This window comes from Pelecanus crispus, chromosome 7, assembly GCF_030463565.1.
Source record: "Pelecanus crispus isolate bPelCri1 chromosome 7, bPelCri1.pri, whole genome shotgun sequence".
NCBI classification, from domain to species: Eukaryota; Metazoa; Chordata; class Aves; order Pelecaniformes; family Pelecanidae; genus Pelecanus; species Pelecanus crispus.
In genome coordinates this window covers 51,676,475-51,700,410 of record NC_134649.1, presented here as the reverse complement: position 1 = coordinate 51,700,410, position 23,936 = coordinate 51,676,475, and the positions used below count along the sequence as shown (strand labels likewise).

The 23,936-nt window shown below is 41.7% G+C and overlaps 1 protein-coding gene across 3 annotated transcripts; it reads right to left on the bottom strand.

Moving 5' to 3' along the window:
- Positions 1 to 577: 577 nt before the first annotated feature.
- Positions 578 to 15,808, bottom strand: RBSN (rabenosyn, RAB effector). 3 transcript variants are annotated; one of them, XM_075714256.1, is made up of 11 exons: positions 15,646 to 15,808; positions 12,830 to 12,973; positions 10,851 to 10,951; positions 10,156 to 10,201; positions 9,882 to 10,043; positions 8,758 to 8,999; positions 7,817 to 7,887; positions 6,067 to 6,153; positions 5,484 to 5,586; positions 4,972 to 5,055; positions 578 to 4,068 (listed from the first exon to the last, which is right to left on the bottom strand). In XM_075714256.1, exons 1-11 carry the CDS (start codon positions 15,806 to 15,808, stop codon positions 2,935 to 2,937), a joined length of 2,337 nt encoding a protein of 778 aa, XP_075570371.1. In that variant the 3' UTR covers positions 578 to 2,934. The 3 variants fall into 3 exon arrangements, with proteins under 3 accessions (XP_075570371.1, XP_009480131.2, XP_075570372.1); XM_009481856.2 differs by having other exon boundaries at positions 4,981 to 5,055; XM_075714257.1 differs by lacking the exon at positions 15,646 to 15,808 and adding an exon at positions 15,513 to 15,562 and having other exon boundaries at positions 4,981 to 5,055.
- Positions 15,809 to 23,936: the final 8,128 nt, after the last annotated feature.

Here is a 23,936-nt window from a genome sequence, read left to right as displayed (position 1 = left end):
CAGAAACAGTTAAGTCTCATTTACAACAAGATACAACTTTTGCAGTTGATACTGCAGCTCCGAGAAGCACTGATCAAGTCCAGAACATCAGCAGTAAAGGGGAACATATAAGCTGGTATTTGAAAGGTAATGCTTTGCAATTATCTTTATTGTCCTTCAAAAAAAAAATTCAAAGCTACACTTAAATTAAGACAATTTCCTGAAGTCTTCCTTTAAAAAAAGCCATACAAAGGACAACTGTGTCTAGATTTGTCTACTTCCAGCAAGTTCTAGCCAGCAAGTCCATTATGCTGCTCTGTAACTCTTACCTCAAACACTCCTGCTCCTTGCACGCGGTCAAAAAAACCCTTCTAAATCATCATAGCTTCTGCCTCACCAAACAATTACACTATACCTATAATAGTATATAAACATATGATATTGCTTGGAATTTGGTAGTTGCACACACCTTTAAGTCAGGCTTATATATGCAAATTACTGTAGAACCGTATTTCAGCATTTCTGAGCTAATGGGTCAAGTACAAAATTTCACACCGATTCAGGTGTCCTGTAAAAACTGTCAAGGATGAACACAGCACAAAATAAACATGTTGTTTTATTTCATCTCTGTTTACAAAGTTTCCATACAGAGTAGTGCATGCAATTTTAACAAAAGTCAATGCTAGTTATTTATTGAGCTTTATGGTTAAGATGTCTTCATTCTGTTTTGCCTCGTGAGCCTCACAGCAGTCCAAATACCAGGATAAGGTCTTCACTTTGGAGATGACTTTAGTATCAGATGCCTAGTCTATCACATTTAACACTGACAAAGATCATGAGGTATGCTAGTCTGTTACCTGCTTGTAAAAATACATTATTACATGTACAATAAGGATACTTTAATTATTAGTGTATTTGACTGAAAATACAAACAAGGCAGGATAGTTACAAGGAAAAAACACTTTTTAAATGTGAAAGCTGAAGCCACCAAAACATTTTTTTCATGTTGATACCAAAAATTTTTGGGCTACAGTGCAGGGAGCAATCCTCCTGACTAATAAACAAGTCTGTCTTAACTACCTTATACTATTTCTGTTAAACAATACCAGGGATTATGTTTAGCCATCTTTAACATTGATTTTTTTGCTGCCTTTGTGAATCAGGTGCCATGGTGCACGTTTTGTTAGTTTATGACCTTTCAGATCTTCTGTTCTTCATTTCACATGGTGCAAAATAACACTCAGGGACTTGATCAACTAATAAAACATCTCAGTATAAAAACTTCATGGTCTTAAGACAACCTGTTCTGCACACCTTTCAACTTCAGATTTAGGGTACAGCAAGAAGAACATCAGCTGCCCTTAACTGGCTACTCTAAGTTATTTTAATCAGTTACTAGTGCTATTAAGTGAGGAGATAGGTGGTTTGTTTTTTTTTTTTTTTTTTTAAACAGTTCCACAAGTCCCTACCTCCACTTATTTACAGCAAAATAAAACTAGAGTTCTGCTCTTTAGATAGCATAATTATTTGTGTCTCTAAAATATTACGCAATGCTTGGGTTACAACTATGCTAATATACATTATCAGAGACATAGTTAAAAGTGTGTCATTCTGTAAGTTTATACTTCTGAGTAAGCCCACTATTATTAGTGCTATACAGCGTGATCTGCCCAACTTTCCTCTATTTCAGCTTTAAATAAATACACCCTTTAGACTAACTCCTCCCCACCACCCTTTCAAACACTGATGCCTGATGACGGATCTCTGCGTTTCAAAGATAAAACTCAAAGCAGCTCAGGCTCCATCTGTCACAAAGACACAGGCTGACCTAACTCCGAAGTGATCCTACATTTCGGATAGCAATCTTCAAAAGCCCAGCTCTAAGCCCTCCTGCATCACAGGTGCTGGCCGTCACCTAGTCATCCCCTGCATCACAAGGTGACTCCAGTTTGGAGTTTCTTACTTAAGACAGACATGCCTGATTCTCCTAACTTCTGAGGGGAATCAAACATGAAAGAGAATTGCTGTCTAGCCCTACCACAGACTTTGTCTCCCAGCTTTCACAGAATTCCAGTTCAGTGGCACTTCAGCTCTCCATTGTAAACAAGATTTTTGTTCCTTGAATGCTACAAAAAGAGGGTTCCAATCTCACATATGACAAACATGATCATTCTGTCACCCAGAGAATTTAAAGGAATGTGTAGATTCCGTAAGATAATTGGGAACTGGAGGGTCACCCTTTTATATTATAGTTTGAAATGGTGCTAGTGTGATGCTCTTTTCCCTGGAAATTAGTAGATAACGTGTTCCCTCACAAGCAGGTCTCTGAAGCCAGCATGGTGCTCTTATTACACTGTAGTTTGTGCTCAGAGCAACTGGGAAATTAAAAGCGATGAAAATACAGCATCCAGATTTTACTTGGGAATTTTTATAAACACACTAAAAAGTTATGCATATTAATATCAGTTATAAAGTTCTTCTCAGTCTTAAGATCCCTTTTATGTATTAGCATTGCACAAAACTGATCTGCAAAAGCCTGTATATTCTGCACCTTTTTTAGAAAAGTTTTCATCTCTTTAGTCAGCACCCCACTTGAAAGGCCAATAATACAATACTACAACAGAAAGGGGGAAAGATGACAAACCAACATTGCAACCATTTCCAAATCATAGTTCTCTATTAGCACTCAACCACTTTGACCAAAATAAGCACACCATAAGACATTAGCATTAGGAGAGTGTTGTAACAAGTTATTTTAAAATTTCTTAGTATAAGCATTTGAGACCAGCAGCATACCTCAGTAACTCTTTCCTCAAGACTGAGTAGTAGTGGAAATGCCTAACTGAAAGTGCATAAAAGTCGAGATTCTCCCAGTTCCCTCTTGTACACCTGTTTATAAGTATCTGCTCTACCTCAGCAGACTTAGAATAATTATTACACAGCCCTATTTCTGCTTCAGCAGTTGGATTTCTCCTTCTGCTTTGCTAATGTGCGCTTCAATTCCTTTAAGTTCTCCGTCAGTACCTCCACCTCATCCATTCGTCCACTGTGTTTGGCATCAAATATATAAGCTTTGATATTATCTATCTGTTGGAGAAGCAGCTCTTCCTCTATAGCCTCCTCTCCAGAGATCTCATTGCCATCCTCCCCTTCAAAGGGATTGGTAGAAGATCCCTCTTCAAAAGGATTCCCAGAATTCCAACTGCCCCCAGGCTTTTGAAATGGATTTTCATCCTCTTCAAAAGGGTTTGAAGTACTGCCAGGTGCTCCATTAGTTTGTTCATCCTCCTCATTTTCAAATGGATTATATTCTTTTTTATTACTTTGCAGAGCTGTGTTAGAGAAAGAACCCATTGGAGAAGTGTCTTTGGCAAATGGGTTAGCAGGATCTTCCTCTAACTGAGGGGTATCTGCTTCCTCTTCAAAGGGGTTTAGACAGGCTGGCTGATCGTGGTCTTTGTCAGACTGGGCGACATTCTGGGGTTTGAGTGTGAAGATCAAGTGCTCTTTAGCTGGCACCTGCTCAACAGCAGGAGTATCAAAACTTGGGTCCCCTTTGATCCGAGAAATATCCAAATCCAATGCATGCGCTGTCAAGTTCCGATTCTCTTTTGCAGCTTCATGCTGATGCTGCTTGACTTCTCTGAAGTCTAAGGAGCGTGTCCTTGAATGCTGAGACATGAATTTGTGATGTTCTCTTTCCCACTCTTTTTCACGAAGGACCTGAAGTTCCTCCCTCTGCATTTCTTCCTCTTCTGCCTGTTTTTTAGAAAGCTCGATAGCTTTCAGAGTTTGTTGTTGATCATATTCATCCTGAAGCTGCCTCAGGTTCTCTTGCAACATATGGACCTCGTCTATCCTATTAGCTGCCTTTGCTTGCTTAATAAAGGATGTGATATTGTCAATCTGTTGAAGAAGTGGGTCTGCTATCTCACTCTCTCTCGATATGCTAGATGTAGGTAACCAGCCTTCAGATTTCCTGACTGTTCCTTTTTTCAGGTGAGTTGCATCACCGTTAACTGCAGCTGCAGATCTGGAGATAAAGTCTTTCTGCTTTTCCTCTTGTTTTCCATGTGTTTCAAGAGCGACCTAAACCAAAAAACATCTACTAAGAGAACACCAGGAGCTTGAAAAATTCCATTCTAGATATCCATAGGTACAAGAAGTTAGCTGATCTTAGACATTGCTGGCTGTCACTGAAAGCTGCATGTTTGGTTACTATGCAGAAAATGCTTCTTTTCATAACATCTAAATGCTTCCCTTCAGTTTGTTTGTGACAATATTGATCAAAATCCCATGACATCTGCCTCTACAAGCTTGAGGGCAAGTAGGAGCAGTGACAGTGCTTTACGTAGAGCAAAAAAGATGCCTAATGCAACTATGCAAAGAGTGGTTTAGACTGATTTGGACAGGAGCCGTATCATATCTGACTACAGCAGACATCTGTAATAGAACATCAGTGTTAAAGGTCACCGATATCATGAGCTTTTGGAGAGCAACAATTCTTATTTCTCAACTTCTACCTCAAGATAAAGCTAGTTTAGTTTACAATTAATGATGTCCTCCCTCCTAACTGAAAAAACCCCCCTCTCTCTCTGAAGAGGCATCCTTGTTCTAATATGTCCCTTTTCACCACCAAAGGAAGTCTCCAAATTCTACTTGTGCAAATGAACTCTAGAACACAATTTGAAAATCCATGTAAACTAACATACTTATTTTAGGGCTTGCTCTGCATGCGCTGCAGCAGGAACAGCATGTGCCACCAAGTCACTGCTGCTTTCTAGAAGTGTTCAGCTGCTCAGTACACACCCGTGTGTGTTCTGGATAGAATACATTGACAGTGTTACATGAATCCCTGAAAAAGGGTATGGAATGAGCTGCATAAAAAAATTAAAAACTGAAATCTAATGTTAAAGGCAGCTATTCATACACACACAGGCTAGGCTTAAGCCCTTGAAGGAGGCTGTGACACAAGATGTAACAGGTCTTAACCTGTCTTACCATATGCAGTCTTCTCTTCTTCAATTCTTCATACTGATCTTTGGTTGGCAGGGACATTAGGCCAAGCAGTTTTTCCTGGCAAAAATTGAAATATTTCATGTTGCTTGCAGGCATTCAGCCAATTTTCAAGTACTTGAAAAGAGAGATACCACGAACAGAACACCCCACAAACAAATAAAAGGTACTTCCACACTGCAGTCACTGCTGCAAGTCTGACCGCATCTTTGCTGCCATAACTATATGGCTAGCTAGGTTCACACCTCAGCAAGGGACAAAGCCAAGATTCACACCTTCTCTTAGGTCCCTCAACTCAATGCTGCTCTGACTACACTATCTATATTCAAGCTAGCTCTTTTAAGGCTACTGTAAGTCATTAGGGGAACTACAGAAAATGTATAGAAGTAAGCCTCCTGTCAAAATAGTTTCAAACCATGGGGATGCCTGGCAAAGAAGAGAACACCATACAAAATTTACATTCAGCTCGTAACATATGCTCCGTTTACCTGAACAAAAAGTGTAGCTGAGTATCTTATCATTCTCTGAAGTTGTAGTGTTTTAGGATGAGGTTGGGGATCTTCATGTAAGCCTAGACTCAAAATCTTCTTACTGAATCAAAGCAAACATACAGCCTCATCAGTTCAAAAACAAGGGTCAGCAAAAATGCAACAGAAGAGGAGAGAGACAATATTGGATGAAAATTCTCATGTTCTTTTAGGTAAACCATTTTGGATATTACAAGTTATAACACTTTCCACTCCCACCCTTCTTTTTTAAAAACAAAAAAACCCAAACCAAAACAACAACAAAAAAACCAAACTGTGCCTCCATTTGTTTCTTCTGTGCTTAGTTATTTCCACTACAGAGGAATGCATGATGTTTAAGGCTGGAAAAGGAAGTAAAAATGGATGGAGCATGGGAACAGCATCTACCTTTTCACATGCTCTTTACAACTGAGCAGACAAATTGATTATCCATATGAGTAAGCAGGTATATGCTACAGAAACAGGCACCAACAGTTGAGAAAAACTACAGGCATCATAACAGAGGGAGATACACACATGCTGGGGGTGGGGGATCTTCTTTTACCTTAAGGCATCTATAAATTCGTATACTTTTTGAATCTCCACCCTCAAGTCGTTAGCGTGTTCAAGATTGTAGGTTGTCTCCCCAGCACTAAGAAATAAATACAACTTTATTGTAAGTCATGCATCGAGCTAACAATACATACAACACTAGAAGTTATCTAAGACTAAGATTCAGCAATGGTAAGAATAGCTAACACTAAAGGGGCTGAATGATTTTATTTCAAGCTCACTGTGTTTAAAAACCCTTTCTTTGTGACAGAAGTGGAAAATGACAATCATCTTGTGAACATGAACATTTCATGGAAGATCATTTTATTTATGGTTGTATTATTATTTACTATTGTAGGAGAAATTGTATTTTAAACACAAGAATGCCACTCTACCAATAGTATCCAAAATATACACATACTTAGCAAATGCATCTATTTTGTGTGTTTTTCCAGGTGACAGGGTGCAGGAAAACACTGACTGATTGCATAAGTAAGTACACCATTAAAGTAAAATAGTTATCTCTACTAATGTTTGTCAGAAAGCAAAAGCCTACAACCCCACATGGGTAAAATATTTAAGATGCTAGTAACTGATTGTCCACATGGGGACATAATCAATTACATGCACTTTACTAGAATCTCACATTTATTGATAAAACAAATTAGGATTTAACAGGAAAGACTCTTCACCAGCTTTTAGCTTCCCTTTCCTTTTATATCACAACTATAAAAGATAAGGATCATGCTCTCAAAAGCGACTTCACTCTCCATATGATTCCAGTTTCTGGGACTCATTACTAGTCAGAAATCTTTAATTTCATCAGTAAGAAGTCTGTTGTGGTCTAACACGTTATGTCCATTATCCAGGACATTGATATTTTTACTTTTCTCCAGTTGTCAAGCCACGTAACCCCAGCTCTCATGAAATGACAAAAAGCAGTAACAGCTTGGCGTGTTTTTCACCCTCTATACTTCTTTCTTCCTTTTGGGAAGTGTGTTTTTACAAAAACAGTATTGTTACAATGAACAACAGCCTAATTTTTCTACAACCATCAGATCTAAAGGACAGGTACAGAAATATTTAACTTTAACTTCCCAAATGGACATGCTTTGTAGTCTAAGCCCAATGTATATATTTCTCTACCATACAAACCAGAAGTATAACCTGACAACCTCTTGTAGATATAGCTGGAGAGATTTAAGTTACCCCAGTGAGAGAAAGAAATTATGCACGGAAGTGTGATATGTGAATGCTGCTTATCCACCACAGCACAGGGCAGGCCAGCTAGATTTAGAACAACTGTCAGGCAAAGGTGGCTTGCTTTACACAAGAATGGATGAGCAGCATTCCAACGGTCCTTTGCTGCTGGCACTATGGGAAGCCACACCATCCAGCTGAGGGCAGTAGTACCCTACTCCAACTGTTTCAAAGAGGCTCATCTACACAACAAAAATTGTAGCCTTGTACTTCTTTTTTGCAAAGGTGACATATCAAAGCATGACAGTGGCACCTCATTGGGAAGTGGCTTTAAAAAAAACCATACATCAGACTTCTTTTCTGTATGCGCTGTTACCATTAATAATTAATTCAGTACTACTTTGTTTGAAGAGCATCCAAAAGACAACAGATAATTTAACATTGCTTTTTCTTATAATTTACACACTCTTGCTGCCTCAGCACACCGCTTCCTTACTGCTTCCCACACTTTTGGAGAGGCAAAATACATATATTCATAAACAAAATTAGCAAGTGGGGCTTACTTTAGTGATTCTGCCATCCTTATGTATTCTGGCGCCTTCTGGTCAACCTTCTCCATGCAGAGTCGGAGTTTCTTGTTTAAAACAAAATGTATAAAAAAAAGAACTTATATTAAAACACTAATGCAAGAACATGCTGACATAAGCCTTTCATGCTGCCTGCACACATTCAAAGTTAACTGTGATGAAAGCCATTTAACTATTCAGGATGACAAGACCCTTCAGCTATCTTCAGAACAGAGATGGCATGGTCAGGAACAGAGAAAGACTCCCTGTACCCCTACAAAGTGAATTTTGAATTCAGAAGCTGTTTTAATGGATGAGTTGGAAAACTTCTAGCCTTAAATCTCTTCACAAAGAGCACCACCAGAAACTCCCATTAATACTAACCTGGGGGGCTTGCAGAGTCTACTGAAAAGATACCCGATAATTGTCAGTACCTGCTTTCAAAGCTTATTTGAACACAATGTTCCAGCCGTACACTGTTGATTGATACACATAGTTCAAAAAAGCATTTGCCAGCAGCGTGAAGACAAACAGTGCTGACAACATCGAGTCCTATAGTTCCAGTGCAGCCCATCAACAAAGTGCACAGCGTATCACTGGTTTAAACAAGAACTGTTCTGAGGAATCCCAGCTGACATAGTTCACAACTTTAAGAGAGAGGCATCTCAGAACCGTAAGTTCCAGATGATGAGAATGAAGATGTATCTTAAATGATGTTTGAAGCTATCATGGGATATGAGTACTATACGGCAACTGGCTCCATCATTTCAGGTATATCTTTGTCATGTGGCATAAACGCCCAATAGAGTCTATTGTAACACAAGTGAGTATTAAGTCATAAAGTACGAGCTTGGACACGAGATAACAAGCCAAAAGTCAAATAGTGACAACTGCAGATATATACACTGAGGATGAAAGCAGCAAAAAGTTTGGATTACCTCATAGAGTTTCACAATCTCTGGAGTGTATTCTTTCTCATCAATCTGTTGTTCTCTTTTCAACAGGGTATCTTTGCAGTGCCGACAACAACGGATTCGGTCATCATCCTTCTCGTCCAGAACCGAGCTCACACTGCTTATGCTGCTAATGCTGCCACGGCGGGAGCCATGGACACTATTAGGTGAGGAATTCGGGCTAGTTTGAGAACCCAAGGCCTCTTTGCTGGCACTAGTGAGCTTGCCTAGAATTATACACAGGTAATTTTACAGTGACTGGAGGAGCCAACAGCTTTTACCAACACAAAGGAATTGCACTTTAACAGAAACTGTACATTCAGGTACTATTAGAAAACGGAGTTGAAACAGTCTGCTCAAAGACATGGATGGAACCCTTGACAACCAAGGCTGCAAGTCAGAATTTGGGTCTTCACTGTAAATCCCGCTCCATGCTAAAAGCAGCTAGAGAGCAGACTGCCGAGAATGACCTATTTTGCTTATGCCTAGAAGCATTCTCATGTTAGAGCTTGCATAGTTACAGAATAGCATGTGGAATAACAGGTATGTTAATGCTGTCCATGTTTTGTGCTTGAACACTCCAAAAAGCACAGTTAATGTCATTTATTTCCACAGAAAATGTGTCTCCTCTCCAATGCACTTGATGAGGAAATTAAAGTTCAAAGGCTTTATTAAAGGCTTGTGGATCAATTTCCTTAATGTCAGCATTTGGACAACCATGGGCAAGACTGGAAATGCCTACAACAGTTTTAAATGTCAAGAACCTTGGCAGTTCAATTCCTAAAGTTAACACCTTCATAGTTATGGTACTCAGTAGAATAAGACACTAAATACTAATTATACTTACTAGTAGTATATACTACTACTACTTCCAGTAACTTTTTCAGTGTTATGCAATGCTTCCAAACGGAGACAAAGAATGGAGAAATCATTCTTCTTATTCTGTTTCACAGACAAGTGTCTGCATGAAACTGAATGACATAATAAGGACCAAGTTTTCTGCACAGGCAGAATATTACCAGCAGCTTTTTTTCTAATGGCAAAAAGCCACGATGCAGTTAGCACCCTGAGTGAGCTAAGGAGGAATTAACACCACACTCTGTACTTACTTGCCAAAGGAAGACTGACGAGTTCCATGCACTTCTTGCACATAATAGACCCACAAAGGCGGCAGTGGTGACGTCGGTTTCGAATACTGAACTTATTGCCACAGTCTGGGCAGAAGGGAACATCCTGATCACTGACCCAAGGCACAACAGACTTCTCTATAGCTGTGATCGGGCACAAGGGGAGGGAATACACACAATGTAAGATATTAATTCAATTAATTCCTCAGATGGTTAAACTATAGGAGCAAATAGTCTGAGGTAAACTCATACCAACCTCTTATTTTAGCTGAGTCAGTGTTTGCTCTGTCAAACGATGTAAGCTAGAAGACGACAAACAATACATTCAAGAAAATTGTACTTTTGCAAGAAAAAAACAAACAAACCAACCAACACAACCCAGCCCAACAAGAAAAAGAAACCTGGCATTTTTAAGAGATAGGAGTCTCAGCCTGGTTTACACCAGATTCCTGCAACTTTCCTATTTATTTCTAATGCCATATTCATACAAGTGGTGCTAAACAATGGCTGCCAAACCTGTACAAAGCAAAGCAGTTTGGACATAATCCTTACAGCATCCAACATTACTACATCTGAGCCAAAATATATCAGTGGTAGACTTTGAAGAATGAGAAGCTGGAAGAATCATTACTAATTTCTCCCTAATGTTTTTGTTAAGTAAAAGATGGAGAAAATATACAGGAAAACAGATGGTTCTTGAAGCACATGGAAGTAGCATCTTCAGCTTGAAAATAGAGCATAGAAACAGAAATCATATCCACAGTACAGGGTCAGACCAAGCACAGGACTCAAGGATAAAAAAGGCAAACAGTAATGTGTGAAGGGAGTCATAGTTTAGTATCCTTTATGAAGTGCACTGCTAGATAAATGGGCACACTTCATACTAAAATATTTTTTTTTTAATCTAGGAAACAATCAGAAGGCTGGAATGTTAAAAAGCAGCAAATTTACCTTTTCTAATCTGATTATTAACTTATTGACTTCAACTACATAGTGATCAATCCTGGCTGCTCGATGTTTCTTGAAATCAGAAAGATGGCTTCTCATAGCACCTGGAGAGAGAGCAGAAAGTTTTCAGAGTCACCCAGGTGTTCTGTATGGGTTTAAATGCATTTAAATACCTCTTGAAAGACAGCCCTCTCTTCACCATTTATTTCTCATGTTCAAATCGAATTCAAAGACACATTAGAATCCTACATTTTCACAGTGCTGCTCTAAATCAAACATGCAGGTTAAAGCCTAATCGCCAGGCTAGCAATAAACAGTGTTTTATTTCTATTACAGAAAACAACAGGCAGTATGTTAAAGAGAGCACCTGCAACAATTTCCCCCCCGCTTCTTCCCTCAGTTATATTTGGAAGCTATTATCAACTAGCAGTATTCTCAAAACCAGCTCCCTTTAGTTTCCTGACTACATGTCGAACAAAGGGAAGAGGCAGGTCCGATGATTACTGGAGGTCTATGCAACAGCAATTTCAGACTTCTGATCATCCTTCCACCTTTAGGGCTCTAAACCAAATCCTTGATGATAGTTCAGATTTACAGGAAACTGATCACCAAGTATACAAAAGAACAATATAGCATTTATTTAAGAAATATACAATTCATACGCAACAACACTGGTTTCAAGTTTAAGTTTTAATCCTTTTCCAAGTTGAGCCAGGTATTAAAAAAATCAAACTTTTAGACAAAAAAAAAAAAACCCAACCAACTTTCTTCTGACTGGTAGAACACAAAATCAGATGTTGCTTTTTGATACTACCTATGTAAGTGTAAGGATCTCAGTTCCTCATGCTAATGAAATAACCAAAAACCTCCAAAGCTGAATTCTAGGAATGAAAGGGCCCCTCTGGGCAACTGAACTCAGCCACTGCTTTGGAGACATCACACAGTCCCTTTCACAAACCCACCAAATCCTATCCTAAAAGCCGTAAGGTTCATCTTCTCCACTCTGATCAGAAGCTCTCACTTCTCTAATGTTCAGAAACCTTCTGCTAGTTCACTGCCTAAATTTATTCTCAGCTAATATTTATACTATGATTGCTGCTGAAATAGTTACAAAGTCAAAAGTATAATAATCTACAGGACTCAGACTCTGCAGACCCCAAAGGGCTAAGTCCTAGTCTGTCAGCAGCACAGGGGAAACTTTCCCAGGATCCACCACAGATAGTGCTGCTTCCTCCCCCTGAAAATAACCATAATATTTTAGTAACAGTAAGAGGCAACTTCCAGTAGCAGTATTTGTAAATACAAGCTCAGTCAACTTATCCTTGAAATTCTACAAATGTAGATTTATATTCAGAGGGGCGGGGGTTTGGGGGGAGGGGGGGATGTGTTTGTTGTTTTGTGGGGTTTTTTGCCCTTTTTTTTTCTTTTTTTAAAAAGTAAACCTTCTTAATGAGAGATGATCTATACCTCAAATCCAAGGAAAAAGCTGAGAAAGTTTAAAATCAATGGACAAGCTTTTTGTCAGACATATAAAGTAACAACTATTTTAAGTATAGCTGAAAAGGTAGAGATTTTATATAGCGATAGCTTAATTATTAATTAGTGGATTATCCGTTTTGTAAAAAGCCACAAGATGGCTGCAGAACACCTCAACGAAGCTAGATGCACAGAAGTAAACACATATCCAGCAGGCCTCAACAGCTCAGGCACAATGACATGACAAACAGCTATCCTGCTCTCAAGGTTAGCTGGGGTACTGATATAATTTTTTTTTTCCCCATTGGAAAATGCATTTGTCCCATCACCCCACACAATGTAGGCAGGCTGCGCAAAATCAATATGCAAACCATAACCCCATGCTACAGCAAATCAAACACAATACAGACACAATTCCATGCAACTTCAGCAATACTGTAGCACTTTCCCAATTAAGATTTAAACAAAAGTTATCCCCACTGCGTATCGCTTTCTAGCTCTCCTACCTACTTCCTGGGGCTCCCACATGTATGGATCGACTCCACCATAGCTGAATGACTCATATCGTTCCTGAGATCCAGAATCGGTTCTGTCATCTCCTTCTCGTTTCAGCAGTTTCTTCTTTGCTCTTTTGGCCTTCTGGACTAGATCTGAAAAAGATAAACCCAAGTTATCAAACATGGCAGGTAGTCACTGAATATTTGTTACATGAAACCAGTATGGAATATTCCTCATGTTTTAGCGCAAGTTTTTTCCCTGATGACAAGTTTATCCTCAATGTGTTCTGTTTAGAACCAGAATACAGTTCAGAGAACAACATGAAATGCTCTTTGTTATCTGTCACTAAGGTCCTAATGACAAAACAGCATTTTTAGACACTCCATTCAGGGACTTCACTGTAAAACAGTAAGCTTAAAGTCTTAAACTATGTGACCCGTTTCACAGCATTCTGGGACATCATACAGATAATATCTTAATTCCCAATGATTTTCTTAGGATTCAAGGATGCTCAACACTTTGTCTTGTTGCACAAACTAAGAATTTCAGTGTGCTTGTACGCCTAAATAATTTCAAAAGTACTAAACAGCCCATTGCATTATTTCATATGAATGCTAGAGAGAGGAGGGCAGTCTCCTGGGCCAGAAAAAAGACCAGGAACTTGAAACTTCAGAGCTTTTTATTGCCCTTGCAGCTATGTTCCTCTCTGGATGCTAGCAGAAGTTGAAGGCACTACTCTTCTTGCCAAACACCTTCAGTATCTCTTTGAACTAGATCTTTTATACATCAAGCTTTCTAACAAGCTGCTGGGAACCATGAGTTAGTATGTCCTTTCATATTTCTAATTTTCTTATTTAGTGTCCAAAACACTAGAACTTCCACCTTGACCTTACTGGAGTCTGTCCCCCTGAGCCTCAGCCACTAGGCCTGTGGCAGCAGGCCCCTCACACAGACATCATACTTCCTAGCAGTTTTTCAGCTGCTGAAGTTATGCTACCTCCCAAAATGACACTCAGTGATCTAAAACACACTTCTCAACAAAACTGTGTCAGGTTGGCAAGGGCTTCACTAGCATTGTAACATCATCTAAGAAATAGGATTTCTCCTCCCCCACCTACTCTCAAGCCAGCATAGCAAATGCCAGCTAGACACTGCAGTTTTTTTAGTGAAGTTTACACTATCTAAACAGAAAATACATTTGCACTCAAGGCTTTGAAAATCTGACATACTCAAAAAGAAGTAGTGCCTCATGGCTTTGCCACAGACACAAAAGCTTTTCAAGCAAACTTCATAATCTTCGTTTGCCATGAAGTCAAACTTAACCACCTCAGTATGACTCAACTGAAGCAATAAGGTGATTTGTAAGCATTTCTAGAACTCCACAATTAGGACAGTTGGAGTTCAGCACGAAGTCATGCAGCCACTTGTGATGCACAGTTTGAATACTAGTCCCTAAACCAGGTATTTTAAATAGGCAATTCTGCTGGCCTTCATTCTCCTAAAAGGGACTTCACTGGATAGACCTTGACACGAGTAACTAGGACAAAAAGTAAGCAGACAAAACCAACATCCTTTACACAAGAACACATATGAACAACAGCCTGAGAACTCACAGTACACTATTTTAGATTAAAAGAACAGTAGAGAACAAAACCAAAATACAGATGTTCTGTATTAAGTAAAAGAAGCGTTTGGGAAATCCTACCACGCCTAAGTTATTGTTTTCTTTCCTGTTATCACAGTGGAAACCATATTGTTGTTCTGGTTTAAATGCTCCACGGAAGCATCTGTGATTCAGCTATTGCAGCACTGTAGCCATGATGAGAACATGGCTGCAGTACTGACCAGTCTACCTTCACTGTCCAAGAAGAGCACAGTGCTGAGTCAAGAAGTAGCCAGACTGATGGAAAGCAACTTAAAAGATTTGTGAAATATTCAGCTGTGCTACCTTTAAGAGAGGCTTGTTAAAAACACAAACTTTTCACAGAGGAAAGACTTCTGAAGTAATAATCATCAATCTCAGGAAAAAAAAAAGGGGGGGGGGGGGGGGGGAGTAAAAATTCAAGACTGCCAGGCCACTATCTCTAGTATAACAAAACAAAACCAGAAAGATTTTTGCAGGGAACACACAGAATTATCACCGGATTTTGTGCATTTTTCTCTCAATGTAAAATGACACTGTATACGCAAGGGGGGGTGTAAAAAAGCAGAAATATTTTAGTTAAACAGAATTCAAAGGGATTTTTCAAATACCAGTAAAAGTTGGCAATCCCTAGCACAACCCTGGGACACTCCCAGCATCTACTGCCAGCTCCACCACCCATGTTCTTTTCCATCTTTTCCTACCAACAACCTTCCTTAACTTTACACTTTAACTGTGACTACAGTTTTATCTACTGTCAAAACAAGGGATTAACGAATTGGTACCTGGCAAGTACCAGAGGTTCCCCATAGGTCTTCAAGTAATGCTTGGGAATTCATCTGGGTTACAGCATAAATCAGAGTTTTCAGATAAAAACAAACAGAAAAAAACCCCAAAGGCTGATAACAAAAGTCATGTATTAAGTCAGACATTTGAAGAGTGATGTCTTTTAAGCGCCTGCTTTAGAATTTACTTATTGAAAGTATCGGGAATAATGTAAAAATTATGCCTTGGCCTAAAGTAATTTATAGAAAAATGGAACCCCATACCTGACTCATAACTCACTGCAACTAACATTTTGGTACTCAGACACTTTGAGGGAGCTGGCAGTACCAGTGGCTTTTGTCGTAGGGAATTTTACACGGCGAAGACGAACGCATTAACAGCTGCCACGCCCCTTACTTCTGAGCTGTCCTTTGACATCTCTGTCCTCACTGGAGTGCTCTTCCTCGTAGTGCGCCTGGAGCTGGTAGAAAGACTGCAGGTCCTTCAGGCACAGGGGGCACAGAAAGCCCTCCCGCATCTCCCCGGGGTCTCCGAAGGGCGGCGGGCAGCCGGACGCCATGGCGGACCGCGACGGCTCCCGCCCTCAGCGGCGGCGCAGCGACGGGCACGGCCGCCCGGCGGGCACGGCGCGCGGGGCCGGCATCGTCCTCGGCGGCTTTGCTGAAAGAAACGGGGGCAGCGGCGTGGGGCCGGCGGCACGGCCTCGCCCCGCGGCCTCGCCCCGCGCCCTCCCTGGCCCCTCCGCGGCCCAGCGGGCGCCCACGCCGAGGCCCCGGGGGGGGCGGGGGCCGCGTCCCGCCGCCCCGCATGCGGCACCCGCTCGGCCGGCAGCGCCCGTGCGCGCCCCGCCCGCCGCCCCCGGGGCCCGAGGCCCCGCGCGGGGGGCAGCAGAGAGACCTATTCGCGGCCCTGCTCTGGAAGGGGAGGTCGGGCGGTGGCCCCGGAACACCGGACCGCGGGCAGGGCCAGCGCGGAGGCCCGGGCCCGGCCCGGGGGGGGGGGGGGGGGGGAGACGGACGGGACGCGCTGCCTGCGCAGGCGCGGGGAGGCAACACGCGCCGGGCCTGTTGCCCGCCGCGCGGCCGGGGCGGGGGGCACGCAAAGAAGGGGGTGGGGCTTAGCGCTCGCGCCGACCGGCGGAGGAGCGGCCGTCGGGGGCCCCCGCCCCGCCCGCGGGGGGCCGCCAGCCCTGGGGCAGGCGGCCGGGCCTCACCTCAGCGCTAGGCGGGGGCTGCGGGTCTCCGGGGGCGGCCCGCCGCGGCCCCTGCCGCTCGGCTGCCCGGCAGCGGTAGAGCGCGGCGGAGGGCGGGGAGAGCGCCGAGATATCGATGCGCGGGAAGGGTGGGGACAGGGAGGGCTCAGCCGGGACCGGAGGGAGACGCGAGGCCCCGCTAAGGCGTGCGCTGCCAAGCGCAGAGCTATCGATGGAGGGCGGGGCGGTGGCGGGAGGAGGAGGAGGAGGAGGAGGAGGAGGAGGCGGCCTTGCCGCGCCTGGGGCGGGGGAGCCTGGCTCCCTCTGCCCTCCCGCGGCTTCGGGACATCTCGCGTTACGCTTGCCTCTGATGCCAGCTGCTGCTGGTTTTGTGCTTTGTATCCTTATTACTGAGCATGCTGGGAAGAGGACCAGCGTTGCTAGCGACGACGAGTCTGATATTCCCTTTCTTAGCCTGCCAAGTCATTCAAAAGAAAGTGTTCCAAAACTGTAAACCATAGCGCTAGATGGCATGCTACTCACAGAGCCACAATAGAATCCCGGAATCCCACTACTGCTTGCCCTTGCTGCCTGACAAACAGTTGTGTAAATCAATGACAGAAGCTTTTCAATAGCCCCTTTCTGATGCTAGTTTCTGTTTAGTCTCAGCTGGCAGAACTGTGCTGTCCCACATTCCTTAGTGTATGGAGGAAATAATAGGAGTGTGTAACCATACTTCTGCTTCATCTGTTAGAATTACAGGCTTTCAGAGGCAGAGATTTTCTTACATGACGATGCTATTTACATTTGAGTCCTGTCCATTAAAGGTGGATTTTCACTGTTGATGTCCTGCACCTTCATCCTTGAATTTAAGCGCTTTAAAACATTTTCAACAGGGATCGGGTAGGGTAGGTGTTCTCCAAGGTATGAATTATAACTAGATGCCCAACTCCTAGGGACTTCAAATCCCAGCTAAAGGATATCAGATGGTCCCAGATGGGATGAGGGATTCATCCATAAGCAGGTTTTAGTAGCCATTCTAAATTTTGGTCTCATTCCTGCAATCTGGTCTTTGTAGGCTGACTCTTACATGGCCACTCTCAGCACCTTGTCACATCACCAATCAATTTCACCTGGTTTGTATTTATGGTTCCACCATCCAGCAAAAGTGTAATGGGAAATCAAAGTCTTAAAACCAAATTGATTTAACTATAGGAGTAAATGAATGTTATAAACAGACAAACTCTTTGATTTTTTACATGTAGTTTCCTGTTAAGAACCATTACATTCTGGTTTTCAAAGCTATGCAGTCTTCATTCACTTATGAATAGAGAAACAGGCAGCTGTGGAAATAATGTAGAGCCCCACTTACAGTCACCTTCCTATTCAGAGTGCAAAACACAGACCCAATTTCTCTTTGGTATTAAAAACGTAAGAGATCTTATCATGCTGTAAAAGCTGCCCTGGCCAGGTACTTTCCCTGCAGTGCACTCAGGAAAGTTGTAAGCTGTTAAGCTTTTTTTAGAAGGTATGATTGATTGTTAACATTTTTTAGCAGTTATTCTACATTAGGTCCTATATAGACTCTTACTCTTCCTGTAAGCATCACATTGCAGCACCCATGTTACAGAAAGAAACAGAGGGGGAACAATTTTGGGATAGCTACAGCACTTTGAATTTCTGCTTTCCCAGATTCATGTTAATTCTGAGAGTGTTCCTTATCTTGGCAAATCCTGAGATTAAAAACTGTTGAATGCAGGAATTGCAGTATTTGCTTGTTTCTCTAATACAGCTAGCAGATTTTGGGGCATTCAAGTATGCTGCTAATAATAAGTGCATCTGCTTAGTGCTGGAAATTCAAATTATTACCTCTGTGATAATGCCAGCAGAGTCGTTTCATGCTGTTCTTTGGGGCAGGCACACGCTTACTTCAAGGAAAGCATGAAGAATGTGGTTTCTGCTCACAGTTTTGAAGTCGTCTTTGATTCAGTACTGCATGAGTTGTCTTTTACAGTTCTGAAAGAAGTCAAAGGAAGGCACTGCAGGAAAGCTTTAAGGGAACAGTTTGTAAATCCTATTGTATTTCCCTCTGATTCACCAAATGTGAGTTTGGCCCTCAGCCTCCATTTTTTCCACTTGTTTATGTCTCATGATACAGAAGTATCCCTGTATTACCCCATGTATCAGCTGCATCTTTCAGACCAGAAGGTAAAAATTGCATTAGCTTGTCCATAAGGCAACATTTCTTTGCAACACAGACTGGAAAATCCAGGGTTTAATTGATTGCCATCCCTGATGAGGCACCTGTGTAGTAATCTGAGGGCTTTCTATGGGGTGGGAGGAAGTGGGCAGCTGGGGGTGTGAAGGAGGGGTTTGCAGTGTAATGCTTGAGGGGGCAAACCTGGAGCAACACAGGGTACTGTTTTTCCCAGTTGTGTTCCTGTCCTTGGAGGAGAGAGCAGGAACCAGCCTGAGGCTCAGTGCCTTTGAAGATTTACCTGCTATGGTGTCATCCTCCTCCCCCTGGATTTGCTGCAGCCGGGCTGTTTCCTAGTGCTGAGCCATGCTTGTGCCTTGGGAAGGCTCAGGTGGAACCAGCTACCTCTCCCTTCCTCCTTTTGTCCAGACCTCTGTTGAGGCCAGCGATATATAACTCACTGAGCCAGTGAAAGAATGCTCCAGCAGTACAAGTGTTTCTGGAAGAGCTGCAAGGTCTGTGCTTGGATGGGAGAGTGAGTACAAGAAGGGCAATAGTGGGAATAAGCGAAAACAAAAAGGCAAGAAGAGATGCAGGGCTTGTAGGGGTGTTTCTGTAGGCATTTTGGTTTTCTTGTTCCTGTTTTATGTGTGTGTTTTGTTCATTTAGGGGGTGTAGGAAAGGGCCAAGAAAAGTGGTAGGTGGGGAACGGAAGATGTGCCTGTCAGTAGATGGCACACCGAGCACGTCTGGGAGCACCGGAGGCTTGCCGGGGGCTTGGGCAGTGGGTTTCGCAGCCCCTGGGGCTGCTGAGCCATTTCTTCTAAAGATTTTTCTCCTGCAGCAGGCAGGATAGGCCTTGCTCTTGAGCTGTGAGGCCCTGATGACCCAGGCAGCTCGGCCTTCTCCAGGCATTCAGAGGTAGTAAGAATCAGGTCTAAGGAAAAGCAAGACTGTGCTGAACAGCAAGCTCTTTCCTTAAATGTGCCTTTCTGTGCAGCTTCAGTAACTGCTCATTTTCAAAAGAAAAGTCTTAAAAGGCTTATTAGAATGGTAAATGCAACAACTGAAGTCTAATAGCCTACTGTTGGGACACAAACAATACAGTAAGAAGGACTGCCTACAGTGAGTTGTGAGGAGGGTGATAACGTGCTGGGATATGCACCAGAAATCAAACATTTCACTCAATCTTTAGTTAGTTATTGTGCTTTTTTGCATGTTCTACGTTTGACCACAGACTGTGAGAACGCATCTTACCAAATTAATCTTTCTGAATTATTGATAAAACACCATGTTGTGTCAATTGCTCTTGAAAAGAGACATTTCATTCAACATTTTGAAAGAAAAATGCCATTTATTTGCATGTTTCTGAATATAAATGGTCTTCAGTGCTTCCTGAGGAACTCGTTCCCCGTTAAGTGATTGCACCTGTTTAATATGATTTGGATCTTCATGAGAGTATTAGACTTATTGGGAGCCTCTCAGAGAAAATTATAGAAGGGACAATACAAAGTTAGTGTGCCAGATGTAGTGATATGTTGAATGGTGTCCATTTGCTCCCAAAGGGAAATTTGGGCTCCTGTGTCCATGAGGGCCACATGTCCCTTACAGAGGTGTAAATTATCTTGTAATATCTTCAGTGCCATTTGCAATGTTAAATAACAGAATCTGGTCCCAGCACAGGAGAGGTAAATGTAGACTAGAAGTAATTCTTGATGATGCCTGTCTAATTCTCAAGGAATGCAGTGGAACATTTTTGCACAAATATGGCTTACTGGAAAAAAAAAAAGTTTAAAATACCTGAAAATTAACAGTGTTGATTTCAATGTAGACTTTGGGGTGGAAGCAGAGTGGAAAATCAGAATGCTCTTCCTAAATATTCCCTAAACTAAATGGCTAGTTAATTTAAATTGATACTGTCTTTAAAATTGGCCTAAATTTCAATTTTATAATTTAATGACATTTTTAAAAATTCATTTTAAATCTCCTAACATTGAAATAGGTAGCACAAAATTCTTCCTACAACATAAAGTGATCTTTGATTTTAATTTATCTGAGAAAACGTACGTTTGTTTGTTTGTTGAGGTGGATCTGAACCAAAACTTTCTGTATTTTTCATTTTGTTCAGAGAACTAAAAAATTTGCATATCACTGTTTCTTTTAACGAAACGTATATTCAATATACACAAGTTGCTTATAGTAAACATATTGATACAAAACAAGTTGGTTGAATTAGTCTGTGTAGGGAAGATAGAAGCTACATTTGCATGCCAAACCCATGATTTTTCCCATGTTTGCAGACTCATCAATCAAAACTGACAGCATGATGATCTATCTGTAAGAGCTGCAGCTGACAACTTGTTGAGCCCTGTTTATCCAATTTGCCTATTAACTGCTTCAGTATTGGCAGGCCAGTCATCTACACAAGTTTATTTGGTCCCTTAACACTGCTGAAGAATCTGGCATATTGGACCTGAGTGCCATGGGATGGCGCCACTTTTACATAAAGTAGGTGAATTATGAAGAGGAGAGACAGGAAGATTCAGTGTTCCTTTGCGTTTACATTTTATTTAATGTTTTAACTGTAGGATCCATATGCCACAATGTCTAGATTACATTCAAGGTTCTTCAGATTTCAAGCACACCCATATTTGGGTGCTGTCTCCTATAGCCTCTCTTATTTCCCCTACAAATTTGTACAGAAACCAGTGTCCATCTTGAAAGCAGCATGTCTAATATCAGTAAGTGGAATACCCTCAACAGTGGGTATTCAACAGCGAATGCTCTGTGCTTTTTTGCAGGGCTGTTGTTGCTGTCGTCTTCAACACCTGCTTGTTCAAAGAGCTTGCTTTTTGTCTTGACTGCTTTGGCTCAGAGAACCTTTCATAAAGTCTTACTATATTTTCATTTGTCTTGGCTTTTCTCTCTCCTCCTCCTCTTCTCTTTTTACAATAGCTTCTACAGGCACCCCACACATCAGTACCAGCTTCCGAATCAAGAGGGAATTTATTCTGGAAACATATGCTTCTCTGTGAAAATTAGTTTAGAACAGCAATCCTATTTCAGGCGACCTCTTCAAAGCAGGTCACGTTCCCTAGTTTTCCCAGTCTTAATCTCACATTTTCGATATACCAATCAGCTTTAAAGTGCCTACGCTGCATCATACTCGATTTCATCCAGTTAGGATATCCATTATGGAGAGAAGATGGCAATGAACTAACTTCCTTTGATAGGGCAAGTCACATCCTGGTTTGCCTCCATCCCATTTTGCAGGAGTATTTGTGTGTTTTATTAAGTCCAGATTTTCTTTCTTTCCAATTCATGTGAACGTGAGGAAGGGGCAGTGTATGTTAGCTGTAAGTAAACGAGGAAGGTGTTCCTTCAGTCACTCAGCACTTCCCGTGCCAGTGTGTCTGTGAGGTACCGCTTTCTTGTCTGGATCACTGGCTGTCAGTTCAAACCAAAGTAGCTGACAAACTCAAGAGCTGTCTTTGCCTTTTGGCTAGGATTATTCCATTATATTAGTGTCTGACATGCCCCATCTCCGTCAGGAACCAATATCATGCTCCAGCATACCAATGCAATTTGTCATCTAATAAGATTTTGGTTCTGCTTTACCCTCCTTCAGCCTGTGCTCCTTCATCTCATGTCAGCAGGTGAAGTGAATTGGCAGATAACTGATAAATGTCCTTTTCTTGGTTTCCTCCTTAGGATTTTTAAGCTGCAGTGGTTTCATCAAGGAAAACAAACCACAAATGTCTTCACGCAGCTCTAAAAGTAATCTCAAGGCAGGTAGATAACTTGTTTTTCTCAAGGAACTTCCCCAAGTGTTTTTATCAGAGGTCTCTGTTCAACCTGAATCTTTCCTCATTACCCTGTAGGAGTGGGGAGTTCATGCTCTTGTTGGGAGGGAAGTAGGACTTCTGCACTCTAATGCAGATTGTCCGCATAACCATTTCCTAAAACTAGAAGGATTTCCCTATCTGCATCTTTTGTGCCATGTCTCTCTACAGCCTAGACCTCTCCCAGGCTCATCCCTTCTGCAGTGCTTTTCCACTTACCTGCTTTTGATCATAGCTTTTATTCATAGCAATGTCCTGACTGATGCTTGAAAACTGCAGCTGGCTGTTTAATGTTAATTGAGTTACCAGGCAAGCAGTGACTCTACTTCAGCTATGGTGATGATGTTGTTTTCAAACTTTCTCCAACTAATGAGTCATTAAAAGTAGTAATAAAGGGGTTTGTTGGGGCCACATGTCCCTTGGAAACACTCAGCCCATGGTAATTACAGTGGGTTGGCAAAGAGGTCAAGGCTGATAAGTGTGTGGGAGGGGGCACAGAACAGTAATGGTGAGAGGAGTTGAAAATAGTTGCAGGAAGTGTTAATTACACAGCTTGTTCACATAACTTCCCCTCCCATTGAAAAGGAAGCTCATTTTGCAGACAATTGTAGAAGTTGCTCTTTAGGAATCAAACTCCCTTATGTCTCAATAACTGGTAACATGCCAGAAATGTAAAACTGCAGTTTTACAAAGAACTCATCTGTGCACAGTTGGTTTAGTCTCAGTTAAAGCTGGAAATAAGATTTTTGCATGACTCTGCACATGTTAGGGCCAGTGCACAGCTTTGCTCTGTGGACCTAATCCAGATTCTGCGGAGGACAGGGGAGATTTTTTTTTTTTTTTCCACTGACTTCCATGACCTTTGGACCAAATCTGCGATTGAATTGTTATCGTTCCTGAAGAGCCACAGACTGTCTTACAGACAGACAGTGCACTTCATCAAGGAACTTTGCCACTTAAAGGCCCTGTTCTGCAGTTATCAAAATGTGGAAGTACATTTGTGTGTGTGTGTGACTGAGCAAAGCTAGTAACGTGTCGATGTTTGCATGGATGTTAAATTCTAATAAAAGATGACAGTGGGGGGAAGGTATACAATAAAAATAAAATTGAGATGTGCAGTTAACAAATTCTTATCTTATAACTAAGTGGTATATATCTGTGTAGTTCATGTTGCTAAGGGATTGCACTGTATTTACTATTCAAAGAAGCAGACCATTATAGTACAGAAGCTGGTTCTCTTCTGGTTAGTCCCTTAGCCAAATTCCAGAGCCAAAAAGTTTTTAGGGTGTAGGTAAATCTGACAGATACTTAACTTCAGAACTTGTGCTTATGTGTGTTTCATAGTCACAAAACTGTCAAATCACAAATGGCAGGCGGTCCTCTGAGAATGATGTCTGTAGGAGAAGGAATGTTGTACTTGAATGGTGGTATGTCTGCAACGCCACAGAAGACAGGA